Source organism: Tursiops truncatus, chromosome 14, assembly GCF_011762595.2.
Source record: "Tursiops truncatus isolate mTurTru1 chromosome 14, mTurTru1.mat.Y, whole genome shotgun sequence".
NCBI lineage: Eukaryota > Metazoa > Chordata > Mammalia > Artiodactyla > Delphinidae > Tursiops > Tursiops truncatus.
In genome coordinates this window covers 52,378,793-52,394,719 of record NC_047047.1, presented here as the reverse complement: position 1 = coordinate 52,394,719, position 15,927 = coordinate 52,378,793, and the positions used below count along the sequence as shown (strand labels likewise).

Here is a 15,927-nt window from a genome sequence, read left to right as displayed (position 1 = left end):
CTCTTTTCCTGCTCTTTGCCTCAGCTCCACCTGCTTGGAAGTTGGCCTGTGCTGGGTAGACTCGGAGCCTGAGGAAGACTTCTGTTGCCACAGCTACTAGATATGGTGACATTTTCATTCTTTCCTGGACTCAAGTTTGGTGCCCAGCACAGCCCAGCTGCCGTGGGGTGACGTGGCACTACCTGTTTGTGCCTCCCTGCCCCCTCTTGGTTCCTGGTCTCTAGGGAGGGAGGCACTGCCTAACCCCAGAGATTGTGTCTTGGCTCCAGCCACTGTGGACATTCATCCTTGCTCTGAAGTCATGTCTATTTAATATTCCTACTTAACATTTATCGGCCTTTAGGGTGATTGCTTAACTTGCTTAACTTAGTTCTTTATAGAATAATAAGTAAATGATAAAGGGACTCGACTTCATCTACAACTCTGAACAGACACCAGCGTCTAGTCTTTCCGCGTAAACAGAACTCTTGACTCTCTTCCCATTTTCTCCAGCTAAAAACACCTACAGCCCTTTGGGGACCACCCACAAAATTCAGTATTCACCTGCTGAGGAAATCTCTGGCTCACAACTCATTCGCTGGGAGCCTTAACTGACAGGTCTTGAGCCCAGTGAGAGAGCACACTTCTAGTTCTCTTCTCTGCCCACTTCCCCTTGGGGAAGGTATGGAAGCGGCCTGTTAGAAGAGACCCGTTTCTCTCAGTGATTAGGCCTTCTTTCTAGTGATTTCAGGGATGGGTTATTCTGATTTTGAGGTACGTTTACTTTAAGTCTCTATAGCGGCCTCCAGAGCTCCATGATGGCTGCCATCTCTCTGCATCACTCCCCCAAACCCCGGGGAACAATCTCTACTCTTTGGGCTGGTTTGGTATCTGCTATTTTCCCCAAACTCAAGAATTCACCTTGGGCTTCCCTGGTGGCGCAGTGGTTGAGAGTCCGCCTGCCGATGCAGGGGACACGGGTTCGTGCCCTGGTCCGGGAAGATCCCACATGCCGTGGAGCGGCTGCGCCCGTGAGCCACGGCCGCTGAGCCTGCGCGTCCGGAGCCTGTGCTCCGCAAGGGGAGAGGCCACAACAGTGGGAGGCCCGCGTACTGAAAAGAAAAAGAATTCACCTCAAGGGACTTCCCTGGTGGCTCAGTGGTTAAGAATCCGCCTGCCAGTGCAGGGGACACGGGTTTGATCCCTGGTCTGGCAAGATCCCACATGTCGTGGAGCAGCTAAGCCCGTGCGCCACAACTACTGAGCCCGCGTGCCACAACTACCGAAGCCCAAGCACCTGGAGCGCGTGCTCCGCAACAAGAGAAGCCACCGCAATTAGGAGCCCTCGCACCGCAACGAAGAGTACACCCGCTCGTGGCAACTAGAGAAAGCCCGCGCGCAGCGACGAAGACCCAACGCAGCCATAAATTAAACAAACAAATAAGAAATTAAATAAATAAACTAATAAATTAATTAATTTAAAAAAGTCACCTCAACAACAGAGTGCAGAGGAAAGAGCCTCCGCTAACTTGGGCCTCAGGAAAGTCACATAGATCGCTTTCCTTAGGCTCCCATCCTCACCTGTCAACTGGGGAGAAGAATTCCTTTCCTGCCTACCCTATACAATGGTGAATATTAAATGACAGGAAGTTTTTGAAACCACTGACACCCTGCCGAGTACCATATAAACACTAGGATTACCTATATTGTTTTGTTTTTAGAAACTACTCAGCTTCACCCTTTCTGTTTCTAATCCCTTCCATCTCCCTTCCCCCACCCCATCAGGGTCTGGCTCTTCCCTCAGGAGGAGAAGGGAGGAGTGATTCACACCTCCTGGTTGGCCTCCTTAATTAAGCCTAGCTTCACTCTTCGACCACTCCCTCTCTTCCTTCTCCTTGGACCAGGTGACTCCCTCAATAGTTCAGGTGTCTCAGGGCAGCTTTCCAGGGTCGCCAATGGCTCTGCCTCGGGACAATAGGGTATTTCATACTCCCTGTCTTGAAACTGACAGAATCACCTAGCTCAGGTGGAATCTGAGCGCTTGTACCAACTACAGCTCCGCGGGTGGAGAAGGGAATGGGGGCTTCCGGTGGGGCCGAAGTGTGTGTGTTGGGGGTGGGAGGAGGGAGTGGGGCGGGGATGGGCCCCGTGTGTTCTGGTCTTTGCAAAACAGTGTCTGGGCTGCCCCTCCTTTCTGACCTCCTCGCACCGCAGCAGTAAACCTGTGTTAATTGAACGATGCTTTATTTACTGTCCACCAGACAGAGAGCCCTGTCCGCAGCACAGGATTGATGGGGCTGAGGGGGGGGGGGGCGCGGACCGAGAGGAGGGCGTCCCACCCAGGGCTCAGGTCTCAGCCCTCAGGATCCCCGAATCAGTCTCATCTTCCCGAGCAGAATGGAGGAGACGGGGTCGGAGTCTCAGGAGGGCGAAGACGGAGGCGGCAGCAGGGTCCCAAGGGTCCCAAGGTTCTGTCTTTACTATTGAGTAACCCGCGCTGGGCGAAATCCGCTTCTTGGTACCCGACGGTGCGTCAAGACTACACCGTAGAGCGCAAATGAGGGAACGGGGTAATTACACTGATGGTTGCGGAGATAAACGCTCTCCCCCGACTTCAGCGGGTCACTGAGGCTTTGAGCTCCGCTGCCGCAGCTCGCTCCGGAGCCAGTGCTGGTTCCGAGTTTCGCATCGCCCTCGTGCTGCCTCCGATCCCCGCGGGAGTCATCTGCGCCAGCCCCTGCCACCCGGGGCCCCGGGACTAGGCGCCGCTCCACTCCCGGGCACCGCGCTCGTCTGCAGCCGGTACCCTGGGAAAACGTGCGCTGAAGACTCACAGGGACCAGGTTCAAATGCAGGTCCCGCCGCTGTAAACGTGTCTGACTCTGGGCAAGTTCCCGAACGTGACTTCTCAGTTTCATGTACCAGTAATAATAGCTTCTTTGTGTGGCCGCTGTGAGAATTAAACAGATACCAGGTGTGTAAAGTGCCTGGTGCGGAGTAAGCGTTCACGAAATGGCAAGTATGACCTGTTACTCTGGGGACCACGAAGTCACCATCGAGCTGCGTCTCCACGGCCCAGGGCAAGCTACCCGGATGATTCTGCCAGCAATGAGCTTTTGAACTAGTGAGAGGTCCTGGCTGGGCAGCCAACACAAACCCTTGGAAAAGCCCTGAAGGAAGGGAGTGGAGGGCCTGCAGCTCTGCAAGCCCCACCCCCGCGGCTTCTCTTGCCTTCCTGTCTGACCCGTCATTCCCTTTATAGGACCTCAGGCGGCTGGTCTGACTCCCGGGCCGGGGCAACCGAGGCTACACTCCGCCCGGAGACTGCAGAGTCCCAGGCATGGGCCATTCGGGCCTGAGTGCCCTGAGACGGGATGGCTACAGAGTTGCGGACAGCTTCATCTCCCGCGGCGCGACCCAAGCCGCTAGTTCAAGGGCCAGAGGAATGAGGCTGCCCAGTCCCTTGGTCCCCTTGCTCCCCTGTGCTCAGGGCCCAGAGCTTCGCGTCATCTCGAGCAGCGCGCGGGTCCCTTGTCCCAAAAAGCCGGTCGCGCCGGGCCTGGCATCGAGCGCGCGGCTGGGTCTGCGAAGGCCTCGGCCGCCCGGAGCCGCAGAATTTCTCCTTGCAGCGCGCCAGAGTCCGAGCGGGTGCGCGCTACTCAGAGAGCGAGGAAGCACTTGGTACTCCGGGTGGGCCGGGCCACTGGTAGTTCTGGATTTATCCCTGGCAACGGCCAGGGCTGCTACCGTCCTAAGCAAGGCGTCCTCCTACGTGTCCGCCCTCGTGCCAGCCTATCGGGTTTGTGGGTCCTCCAAGAAAGGGAGCCTTTGGGGCAACTAGGGGCTCCTGTGGGCCTTGCAAGGTGCGCTTTCTTCAGGCGCGTCCTCACGGTCTTTCTTAGACTCTCACCTGGTGGGGGAGCAGCCCTGCTGCTGAGATCGAGGGGGAAACAGAGTGGAAAACTCACCCCACTGGAGGGCACCCAATCTGATCCTCTCCTCTCTGATTCCACCCCACAACCCAGGAGAAACATTTCCCGAGTTACAGCTGTGCAGGAACCCACAGAGTTTCGAGAAGAGACTCCTGCGAGGCGACTCTCGAGGCCTTGACCCTGACACAGGGACTCGAGACCTTTCCGGGCTCCACTGCGCGGCCCCCAGCAGCAGCAACCCAGAGACCCTCTTTTCCTCCCTGCTCACCCTGCCCGCGTCCAGCAGCGGCTCCAGGAATCGAATCAGGAAAAATCCGGGCAGGGTTGGGTTCCCGCGGCGCGAGAGGAGAGGCTGGTTCTCTTCCAGCCCCAGGCGCCTCCTTTACAAGCCGCATTCCGGGCTCCTCCGAGCGCCCTGGTCAGCTCACTGGCTCACCCACACACCTCTGGACTCAAAAACAGCCACGGTCTCAATGCACACGTCGGCCCCACCTATTCACACCAGCGCGGCTTTTCACCCTATTGCATGCACACACTCTCTTATGCCTTCTCACACCTCCCAGTACATCCTTACGCACTAGGTGGTCGCTTCCCTCTCCAGCATCCCTAGGCAGCTTCTAGTGCCCAGGGTACCCAAGCCGTAGTGTTGGAATGGGGAACACGAGAAAATGAAGGGGCCCAGTCAAGAGCCCTAGCCCTCCTCTGTCCTTCTCCACCCGCCCCTCAATACAAAAACATTCACAAGTTTCCTGTACGGAGGCCCGGCAGCATCCCAGCAAGAGGTGGGCACTGGTGGAATCCAGGAGGCCAAATTCCCTGTGTCCTGACTCTGGTGTCCCCACTCGGCTGGTCCCTGCTTTTCTCAGGGGCCAAAATTGTGTTAAACAGGGACTGAGTTAAACTGAGGACCAAGTAGACCGGTGTTCTCCCCAGATCTCCCTGGCTCTGTTTAACCTTTTCTTGTGTGGCAGGCCATCACCACCTGCTCCTTAGGCCACTCCCTGGAGATGCTCTTCGCAGAAGGGACACCAGGTCCAGGCCTGCCCTGAAGCCTGGAGAAGGGTGCTGAGTGCGGGGTGAGGAAGGAGACTGCGCGGGGAGCACAGCCAGCCCTCACGCTCCCGTCTGCCTTCAGTAGCCCTTGACTTTTACAGCCCCGAAGCAGATGAGCCGGCCAGCTGCCCTCAAGGGCTGGGTTCTACCTCCTTCATTAGGGTTTTACCTTGGAGGGTACATGCGTATGGGACCTGGCTGGGAATAAATGAAAGGTGAACATGGTCAGGGAAGCCGAGAGGGAGGCTCCCGCTTCTAGCTGCTGCGTCCCTTCAGGTGGCCTGAGCAGAACTCTTCAGTGGCTACTGGCAGAGGGGAAGGATGACAAGTCATCGGGAACACTGTTCGGTGAACACCGGCGGGGAATAGCTGCGTTCACCTGGCAACATCTGTGCAAAAGTTACGTCCAGTTGGCGCGGTCGGTCTAGTGGAGTGTGGAATGGAGGACTGGCTTGTATAGATTTATACAGTGGGTGAGTAGCTGCTCGGTTTATTTTCAGAACGTCTGCATAGTTTCCCCTTTTAAATAAATATTTTCGGAGTTAGCTTTCCAAGGGGGAGGGAAAGAGGGAAGTTGCAACAAGTAGCGCCACCAAGCCAGAATAAAGCTCCAGGACAGGCAGCCCGCCCCCTACTGGCAAGTGAGAACTCCCAGCAAACTCCATTGAGTCCACCTGGACCGCTGGATAAGGGTGGGGTCCCTGACCGTCTGCAGCCTCGGGCTAGGACCGTCTCTTTCTCTGGGCCACAGCTGCCTAGAGCCAAGGCCTTCCCGGCCAGCCGGGCTTCAAGGCTGTGTTCTGGCCCCAGCAGGTCCCTCGGCTGGGACGGGCTGCTCGCTGGGGCGCCGGTGGGAGGGTGGGTTTGAAGGCTTCTGGGGAGAAGCAGAGGTTTGTGTTTGTGTGAGTACAAGGAGGAGGGAGGGGCTCATTTGTGTAGGTATCTCCCTTTCATCTGTGCAGGGGCGTGTTTCACCTGAGTGCCTGCGTTTGTGTGTCCGTAAAAATGGGTTGAGTGTCTATGTGTTGTTTGTGTGTGTGTGAACATATGTGTGACGGAGTATGATATTTCCCCGTGTGGCCACAAGTGTGAGTGGGTGAGTTTTTGTGCTACCCACAGTGCCCAGCACAGTGAATCGAATGATAAATGTGTACGTGTCCTTGTGAAAGTTGGTACCGAGCCTGTTTGCCTGTGATTGTGAGTGCAGAAAATAGGAGGCAGGTAGGGGAGATGTGGGCTCCAGGGACTACTGTGTTTCCTCCCTTCGAGAAGTAAGGACGGGTCTGTCGGCTCAGCTTGGCTGACTCGAGGCAGCTTCTCGCTCCCTGAGCCTCTCTGGACCCTCAGACAGTAGCAGGCTCTATGCCCCGCCAGTCAGGGAGGGGGGGGGCACTCGGGCCCCAGGATGACCTGAGTTGTCCCCTGAGAGCACAGCCTCCAGGAGAGGCGACAGGAGCTGCCAGGACTGCACTTCCTCTTGGGGGTGCAGGGGCCGTGGGGCGCCTGATGCCGTCTTATGCTGCTAGGGATTCCCTTGACCCCCACGACTGCACAGAGCTTACGCTGAGGCAAAGCCTCCCTCTCCAAGTTAGCCCGCCCAGCTGCCCGCGTCCCCGAGGGTCTCGACTGGGAAGGAATCCTTGATATTTAGAAAGTCCGCGCAGAAGTGCTCTCCGCGAGCGCTGATTTCACCGGCGGAAAGCGCCGGAGAAGTCCTGGAGCTCCAGGATCACGGGGTCAGAAGGGCGCCTCCTCCCCTCCATCCCTTCCCACCCAGGGCCGGTCGGAAGCGTCCGGGTCGCGGAGGAGTAATGTGTATGGTACCAACAGCCACCGAGACCTGAGACGGAAAAGCCTCAACTTTCTCCTCGAGGAGTCCCGCCGGCTTCGGACCTGCCTGGACCGGCTTAGACTTGTCGCTTAATGGGGAGGGAGGCTGGCTCCCCGAGAGGGGAGGGGGCGCCGCAGGTTAATTTACAGCCGCAGAGGCACCTACGGCGCACCACGCACGGAGGTGCCTCCCCTGCCTGACCATCCAAGCCCCGGCGTCCGCTTGTTCCCGTTTAGAACACGCACCCGGCGCGCCCGGCTCCCCGAGTCTCCCGGACTTCCCTTCTCCCCAAGCCCCTTCATCTCCACGCCAAACCAACGGATTTCTGAGCGTGGAGACCTTCGTTCCACGGCTACACGCACGACCCGGGCTTCGCGGCTGGACCAGCGGCTGCCCTTTCGGCCCGCGAATCTGCCCAGTGCGTCGTGCCTGGTTCTGGGGATGGCGACCACCGCTAAGGCGTTCGCCCTTCAGGAAACCTCCACGGCCCGACCTGTTTCCCAGCCTTGGCATGTCCAAACACACGTAACCACGTTACGCACACAGCCTCTCATTTCCTACCCCCATTCCCAGGTGAAGAAAGAGGCAGGTGAGGGCACTGCTCGGCTGGTGGGGGGAGAGGAGTCCCCAAGAGGGACAGGCCCCTTCCCCGCTCCTGCAGGGAGCTTCCCGGACAAGAAAAGGGGCAGAGTGCTTTGGGGCAGGAGGTTTCCGAGTATTCAGCCCCTTCACCTTGCGACTCATAAACGTTGTGTGTGGGGGAAGGCGCCTCCCGGTTTCTGGGACTCATGGGGCTTCGCTGCCCAGAACGGTCCACCCGGGGTGTCGAGTCCCTGTAGGGAAATGAGACACAGCTGCACTCCCGGCTCGCGGGCCTCGTGGTATATATCCATATATATATATATTTATGATTTCTAATTTTATTATAAAATAAAAGCAGAAATATTTCCCGAAGAACATTCACATGAGGACATAACAGGGAGATGGCAAGTCTGCGGCTCGGAGGCACGCTCTGCCGGGAGCACGGCGGCCACAGTCCCAGGAGGAAGAGGAGAGCGAGTGGCGGGGCCTCACCAAAGCAGAGGGGCAAGCGGCAAGGGGGCGTTCAGGGGCTTCCCTGCCGCCGCCCTTGCTCTTTCACTTAAGTTACTAGGCAGCGCTGACACCTGCAGCCCCCAGCTGACCCCGGGGGGAGGGCCTCTGGAGAAAGCCCGGGTTCAAAGGCCCTGTCTTTTCTTTGCTCTTCCCCCTCCCACTCCCACCCCCGTAAAGTGAGGAATAGGGGGAGGGCAAATAGACCGCCAGGCACGAGGAGAAAGACCGACGCGTACAGCCCGCGAGGTGCAGGAGGCTGGCGGAGAGGAGAAACCGAAAAACAGAGATAGAGTAATAGAAACCTAGCGAGAGATGGCAAGCCGGAAGTACAGCGGGAAACAGAGACAGTGCAGAGGGGGAAAGCAAGAAGAAGAAAGGGAAAGGAGAAGAGAGAAGAGAAGGGGAATGAGAGGAAGAAAGAGCAAGGAAGGCAAGGGAAGAGAGCGGAAGAGGAGGCACGGAGAGAGAGTAGGAGAATGGTGTATAATTTATTCCCTTCCCTGGTTCAAGACCCGGTCCCAGGCCTCCAAAGGATCTCCAAAGAAGCAACTTGTTGAAAATAAATCCCGAACAAAGACTAAACCAGAGAGCCATCCGCCCTGCCCGGGCCGGCAGTTCTGCCCGCTCAGCGCGCGGGTCTTCCAGTACCTGGTGGGGCCGCCGGCGCGGGGCGCCCTCCGGACACGGTCCTTCTCAGGTCCCGAGCGACCAGCCCAGAAGGCAAGCGCGTCGAGGCAGGCGGGGCTCTAGGAGCCCAGGTCCACGAGGTTGGCCGACATGGGGTTGAGGATGGAGTCCTGCAGGCCGTGGTGATGCTGCAGTGGGTCCGAGCCGCCTCCCCCCGGCACAGGCACGGGCACGGCGCTGGGGCCCGGAGGGTGGCCCAGGCTGTGCAGGGACGGCAGCCCGGGTGGCGGCGGCGGGCTGAGCAGCAGCGCGGGGCTGGACGACGAGTGGTCTGGCGTCCCCGACGGCGTCTTCTCGTCCTCCGAGCTGCCTAGCACAGACTTGCCACTGCCGTTCAGCGACGCAGCCAGCGGATTGTGGCTGTTGGAGTTGGAGTTCTCGCTGTTCTCCCTGCAAGTGCAGGAGCAAAGCAGCCGGGTCAGCGGGGAAACCGAGGCTGATCGGCGCCGCGTCGCCCTGAGCCAGAGCCGCCGCGCGCTGCCTGCGGGTGTTTTCGGTTTCTAACATGTTTCGCGGCCAAGCCTGGGCTCTGGCTCTTTCAGTCCCTCCAGACCCGATTTCTCTCTTATACCTTCTCCCTGTATCGTTTCTATCTCCCCACCTCTCCTGCTCTCAATCTCACGAATATCTCTCTGCTCTCCGTGTGTTCTGCCCTCCCTGCCTACCCCCACTGAGTGGCTGACTTTTCTTTTCCAGAGCAGAGGGGCAGGGGAGCAGGGTTCATTGGAGTTGTAGGGAACAGGGACAGGGAGGAAGAGAAGGTGCCTGGGTTTTCAGATCACTCTTGGCTACTCAAGCCAGCGTTTGTTGCGGAGAAGTGGGTCCAGGAGAGTCAGGGACCCTAGATTCTAGGCTGAGGGTCCACTTGAGGTTGGCGATATCACAGGTCCTCATCTCCATTTGCTTTTCTCTGCTTGAGGGAAAACCCGGTCTGAGGGCCAGGTTCCTGGAGCTAAGGGTCTTTTCCCTCTAGTTCCAAACTGGCAGGCCTTGTTAGGGTTTTCCTTGCTTGGCCTAGGAACGAGGCCCTAAGGATGCAGGACTCCCTTTCCCTGGTGGCACAGCAGAAACTTCAGCTGGTGGCCTGAAGCTGGGGTGTGGGGGGCAGCTTCTGGGAGAAGAGAGAAGTTAGAGTGAAGGGGATTGCTAATCCTGGCCTAGACTTTTTCACCATACCAGAAACTGAGGGACTCTTCAGCCCTCACCTGGGGCCTGACCTGAGAACTTAGTTCTTCAGGACTCTGGATGCATTGTATTCTGGGGGGAGGGGGACCTCAGCAGGGAGAACCCACCTCCTGCCCTGTCTCTGACCGTCGGACAGCCCCTGCCCAGATTTGGAGGTTTGAATTCTTGGGTAGATTCTCTCTTTACTGGCTCCCCAGGGCCTTTTCTTTCTGTTTTCCTGGAAGGGAACTTCCCACAGGGCTGGCAGCTGAATCCTTACAACTGTGGATGCTCCAACCTCATGGTCTTAGAGACCAAGGTCAGCTTGAAGCCACCCCCCCCCCGCCCCCCCGAGTCCCACCGCTGATTCCACTGTTCAGCACCCGTACTCTGACCCTGGCCATTCACTCCGGGCTGCACACACCCCGTACCACAGACCCCGGGTGTCTCGTTCTGCTCTTACACTCAGGCTGATTCTGTTCCCACAGTCAGCTTCTCCCCCTCCAGATTTGGGGTTCTGAGGGGCCAAAGCCACAACGGCCTCATGGTCAACTGCAAGGCTAGTTCAGCAAGTCCCGGTTTCCCTGAGGACGAGCAACTCCCAGCCTTTCTGCTGCTCTCAGCTCACCCCAGACATACCGACCTACCTGCCAAAGAGGGTAGAGCCTGAGCAGAGAGGAGCTAAGGGCTTGGCAGGCCAGGGAAGGACTGCTGGGTCCAACGAGGCAGAAAAAGGGACATGTGTTTCTCTTCTCTCCTAGAGCTGACACTTCCTCCCCAAGCCTTTCACCTCTTGGTCCCTTCAATGCGCGATAAGACTTTCCCTATCAACCCTCCTATCCAGACAAGGAAAATTCTTCCAGGCCGCTCCACATCCACGTCGTACCAGGAAAGTTCCAATCCCAGTACTGACCCCAAATCACACGGTCTGTAGCTGAGTGAGGCAGACGGGAAGCCCTGGGAAGTGCTGGTGAATTCTCACAGGCAGTCTAAACCCCGCACCCCGCACCGCGCCCCCCCATAGTCCTCGCCAAAACCCTGTGTCCTCCGACCTTCGGAGGACTAACAGGCCTTGCCCGCTGTGCGCCCCGTGCCTGTAATCCAGGCCTACCGTCTTGCCTTTGTCCCGAAGGTCGCTGCTTCTCCACTTTTGCTCACAAGCGACCAGGGAGTTAGTTGACAACTTCCCGATTGCTCTGCCCGCTTTAGACAAATTTCGGATCACTTGGTCGCCGGCAAGCGCCGTCCGGGTCAGACCAGGCTGCAGCAGGGCCCTTGCTGGGACGAGCGGGCCCAGTTCAAGCCTCTTCAGTGGCTGAGTGGACGCCCTGGGACCCCCTCCCTCGAGCCCGGGGTAGCTGGCGCCGAAGTTCTACTTACTCGTACCTTTCCTTGGCCTCGGCCGCCCGGTCGCGCTGCCGCCGGTTCTTGAACCAGTTGCTGACCTGCGTGGTGGTGAGGCCCGTGGCTTCCGCCAGCTCGCGCTTCTCGCGGGGTGAGGGGTAGGGGTTGTGAGCGTACCACTCGCGCAGCACGCTTCGACTCTTTTCCTTGAAGCAGTAGCTGGTCTCCTCGCCGTCCCAGATGGAGCGCGGCAGGGGAAACTTGCGGCGCACTCGGTACTTGCCCACAGCGCCCAGGGGCCGGCCGCGCAGCTTCTCCGCCTCGATATAGTGCGCCTTGAGCCACAGCTGCTGCAGCTTGGCGTGGTTGTGCGGCGAGAACTGATGGCTCTCCAGGATCTTGTAGAGCTCGCGGAAGTTGCCGCGGTGGAAGGCCACCACCGCCTTGGCCTTGAGCACGCTTTCATTCTTGTGGAGGTGCTCGCAGGCGGGCAGAGACCACAGGAAGCGGCCCAGTCGCTCGATGTTGCCGCCCTGTTGCAGCACCTCGCACACGCACGCCACTTGCTCCTGCGTGAAGCCGAAGGTGGGTAGCATAGACATGGTGCCGGTTGCGCCCGTCCGCGCGCGCCCTCAGCGCGCCGCGCGGTCCGGCATGGGCGCCTCCCCGCCGGACCGTCCGGGCCAAGAGGCGGGCGGGGGGGGGGGCCCCGGCCTGGCGCTGGCTCCCGGAGAACTCCGAGTCACTGCAGGACGTCCCCGAGCCGGCCGCGGGTCCCGCGCCGCTCCGCGCCCCCGCCGCCCGCGCACTTCTCCTGAGTCCTCGTCCAAGCCCGGGGGCCGCCCGGGGCGCCGCTCCGCATGCTCCGCGCCCTCCCGCCCGCCAGCCGCTCCCTCGTTCGCTTCTCGCTAGCTCTCCCTCCCGTCTAGCTCGCTCGCTGCTTTTTTAATAATATTATTCTAAGCGGGCATGAGGCGCGGCGGCCCGCGCCCTGATTGGTCTGGTTATCTGACCCGGGGCCTGCCCGCGCCAGACAATAGTCGGAGTCAAATTATTCGCCATGGAGACGCTGTCAGTCACTGGTAACCCGAGCCCGGCGGGCCTGGCGGCTCCCCCCGGCCTGCTCCGCTGACAGATCGCCGGGCTCCGTGCAAAGCGTAGGGCAGCCCGAGACGGGAGCCGGAGGCGCTCCAAGAGCCTGGGAGGCGGAGAGGGCCGGGCAGAGGCCAGCGGCGGCGGTGATTGACGGGGCGGACGCCCAAAGAGCAAGGGAGGAGCTGGACCCGGGAGGCGGGGGGGGGGGGGCGGAGTGGAGACGCGCACTGAAGAAAAGGGGAGGACCGAGGTGGGGAGGGAAGAGAGGAGAAGAGAAGGCGGAGGACGTTAAGGGGGTGCCGGGAAGAAGGGGAGGGAGTGGGGTGGAGGGAGCCACGAGGGGGAAGAAACTTTGCCCAGCTTTTCGCAAGGCCGCGCCGGCTGTCCCCCGGGTCGTCACGCCGCTCCCGGGGCTGCTGTTTGCCGGGTGGATTCTGCCCAGGAGCTGACCAGTGGGGTGGGAGAGTTTGGACGCGCTAGGGCGCCCCTTAAAGATGTGGCTTTTCCTGCTGACAGTACCCCACCCCCACCCTAGGGGTTCGGGACCCGCGAGGTCCGCGAGGGAGAGGGGGAGGGAGCAAGAGAGAACTGAGGAAAAGTTGGCAGTGGCTACGGGCGGACGCTTGAGAATCTACTTCTTGGAGGATCCCGCCTTTCCTCCTTCTCTTCACCGGGCCGGCTGCCCCGCGGCCGGTACCGCCCGGCTGAGCTCTCTTGGCTCTTCGCTGGGCGGGGACTCAGACTTAACCCCACGGGTCCCACGGCCCGAGAAGCTCCCGGCACTTCCGTGTGGCCTCCACGGAAGTTGACTCCGGTGGGCAGCGCCGGTGGTCTGCCCATAGGGATGCGAGGGCAGGGAATCTGGGATGGTCTTGGCCCTTCTCCTGTGGGTGGTCGGGGAGGCAAGATCCACCACCTTCTGGCCTCTCAGCTTGGACTCGGCTCTGGCCAATTCCAACATGAGAACCGGGTCGCCGAGCTCCGGAATGAGGGGCTTAAAAAGGGGAGCCTATTTTTTGCTTCTTTGTCACGGCGCGTGTGTAAACACGTGGCGCTGGTTCTCTGGGAGAAGGGCAGGCGAGTAGGTGGGAGGGCTGGAGTGGAAGAGGGGGTGTTGCGGCTGTTTCTACGGTTTTGAAAAGCCCCGGGGTTAGCTCCTTCCCCGACTGGTCTTTCCCACCTCCGTTTCCCGTCTTGGCTCTGAGCTGTTGCAGGCTGGAGCCTCGCTGGCTCCCAGTGCCAGGACTCAAGCCAAAACAGAGCCCCGGCTCTGCCTTCAGCTTAGGACTGTGTAATCTGCGTCTAGGCCACATTTCTTGGTTCCTACCCCTTTAAATTTACTCAGAAGTTTGTGCTAGGAGCACTGGAATGCGGGTCCAGAGCCCTGGGTTCAAGCTGTGACTTTGCTTGGTGTTTTTGAGCAAGTCTCCTACTTGTTCCTCTAACCCTTAGTAACATTTCCCAAAGTTTCCCCCCTGCTCTAGCATTCTAGACGTCCTGTGGGGGACCTGCAGTCATGAAAGAGTGGAACCCTGTGATACTCCCTAAGACTTTTGCCTCTGGGGGCCTGTCCAGATGTATGGAGACCACAGGGTTATCAAAGTATGTTCCACGCCAGTGGCAGGGACAGCTCCCTGCAGAATCTCAGGTGGCATGCTCAGAGCCTGCATCAGTCTGCTGAGAGGAGCCCTGCTGTGTCCAGGCCACTTTATCCAGAGTCCCGTGTGCTGCCAGAGTCGGGCTTAGAGGACTCTGGAAGCCATGAGGAAGTACTTACCCTTGGCTGCAGTGAGGTTCAGAGCCCACCTTACTCGTCCCAAGAAAGGGCAACCTACTCTTTCCAAGACCTCTTCCTCAGCCACGTGGTTAATGACTAGCAGGCAGGTCCCACCTCTGGCCATGGCGGTCTTACATCTTGGCAAGATCAAGTCGTAACTGTTGGGGAGCACCCTAGTCTGGTGCAGGTGAGTGGGACTGGTCAGTAACTTCCTGGTGTGAGACTTTGGGCCAGTTTATGGTCTCCACCTCATTCTCTCTATTAGATGAAGCCTGCGTGATCTTTCAGGTCCCTGTTGCCGGAATGAGTCTAAGAATACTAACCTGGAAAAAGTGGGGAAACTGCAACCTCAGCCCCAGCTTCCACTGGGAATATGCCCCTCCCTGGACCCTTGGAGCGTCAAGATTGAACTTCCTTTGGGCCTGGGTCCTGCCCATGTTCAGCTAAGGCAGATTTTCTGGAGCTTCAGACTCACTGTCCCTGCTAGTGTTGCTCTCTTTGTGGCCTCTGGGTGCTGAGCCCAAGGGTCAGACCTGCCAGGAGAGCACACGCGGTACCTGCCATCTTGGATAATATAGTGTGTGCCATGTGAAAAGAGTGAGCGCAAAACCCTGTAACATCATTACTCAATGCATGGGTGTGTGTCCATATGCCACTAGTTCTGCCCTTCCCCCATATCTGTAGGAAACCAGTTTTAGCAGGTCTGGGCTAGAACCTTTTGCCAGCAGAGGCAGCTGAGCGCCTGCCCTAAAAAAGGCTAGGAGCTCAGCTAGGGTCTCTTTACACTCTGCAGCCCCCTCCCTGCCTAGCCCCCTCCCTGACAGCCTTTGCCACAGGACAGAGTACTTGGCAGGCATTCGGGTCCTCCAGGATTTGATAGATGCCAGCCTGACCCTAAGGCAATCTCAGCCCCAGGTTCCAGTGCTCAGAGCAGCTGCTGGAGAGGCCTGAGGGTGCCAGACACGGTGGGTCTACCCCACCCCAATCCAAGGAATCTGTGGACTATGCAATCTGTTCCTCCCCTAAGACACACTTGAAAGGCCTGCACAACTGGAAGCTCCATGGCTGGGGAGGAGAAAACTTTGTAGACCTGTGGAAATGTGGGCTTTATTGAAACGTCTCCTTTCATCTCCAAAGTGGGCCTGGAGTCCTTTGGGATAGACTTTCTGGAAGGCAGCAGCAGGGGTGGATGGGTGAGCTTTAACGAGCCCACTGACCCAGTGGGCTGACCCAGTGCCTTTGCCCCGACTCTTGGTCAGGGACAGTCTGAGGCTGGGCCCCCGCAGATGGTACCCATTGCCCATCCCAGGGGCAGCACGTGGCCCACTCCCGGGACTTTCGGAGAAAGGGAGAAAACAGCGGAACCAACCTCGCAAGGGCTCCCCTGACTTTGGTTTGGGGCTTTTCGTAAAGAAGGGGTTGTTAAGGAAAAGGAGCTGCTAGCTGGCTATTTCCAACGCCAGCAGAGAAGGGGGCGGGGTTCGGTGCCAAACCAGAGAACCAGACCTTTTCTTTTCTTTAATCTTTATTTTTCCAGCCTATAAAGATTGCAGAAATCCCCTGGGCAGACTCCGGCCCTGGCGCCGCCCGCCTCAAGCCCTCCCCGCCGTTCTGCATCTCTGGGGTGTCCCGGCCCGGGGGTGGGGAAGCAGGGCGCTTCCCCTCTGCGACCGCGGCCGCAGAGCCCTGTTCCCCCCACACTCACTCCCACCCGGCCTCCCGCTTGGGCCTCGCTCGCGTTTCGGTGAAAGCGGGGCTCCCGCCGCCGCCCCGCCGCCCCGCCTGCCCCCTGGCATTTTCGACCCCCCGCACCGCACGGTTTTCTGTGTTGGCCGACTTTTGGGGCAGGTCAGGGCGCGGGAATTCCGCTCGAAGCAATTCTCCGTTTTTGAAGACGGTTCCGGTGGCGCCCGGGGATACAGGGAACTGGGCTCCGGGTGGCCGCCCTCGTGAAACAGAGCGAAACGGTG

At 59.1% G+C, this 15,927-nt stretch overlaps 1 protein-coding gene across 2 annotated transcripts; it reads right to left on the bottom strand.

Annotated features, from left to right (window-relative positions):
- Nucleotides 1-7,676: 7,676 nt before the first annotated feature.
- Nucleotides 7,677-11,836, bottom strand: SIX2 (SIX homeobox 2). Of its 2 annotated transcripts, none has more exons than XM_019942459.3 (2): nucleotides 11,122-11,836; nucleotides 7,677-8,967 (listed from the first exon to the last, which is right to left on the bottom strand). In XM_019942459.3, the coding sequence occupies exons 1-2, from the start codon at nucleotides 11,685-11,687 to the stop codon at nucleotides 8,637-8,639; spliced, it is 897 nt and encodes a 298-aa protein (XP_019798018.2). In that variant the 5' UTR covers nucleotides 11,688-11,836; the 3' UTR covers nucleotides 7,677-8,636. The 2 variants fall into 2 exon arrangements, with proteins under 2 accessions (XP_019798018.2, XP_033694505.1); XM_033838614.2 differs by having other exon boundaries at nucleotides 11,128-11,836.
- Nucleotides 11,837-15,927: the final 4,091 nt, after the last annotated feature.

Coding starts and splice junctions, on each gene's coding strand:
- SIX2 (XM_019942459.3), bottom strand. CDS start 11,687: ATGTCTATGCTACCCACCTTCGGCTTCACGCAGGAGCAAGTGGCGTGC. Junction 8,968..11,121: donor GAGGCCAAGGAAAGGTACGA/GTAAGTAGAACT, acceptor CTGCACTTGCAG/GGAGAACAGCGAGAACTCCA.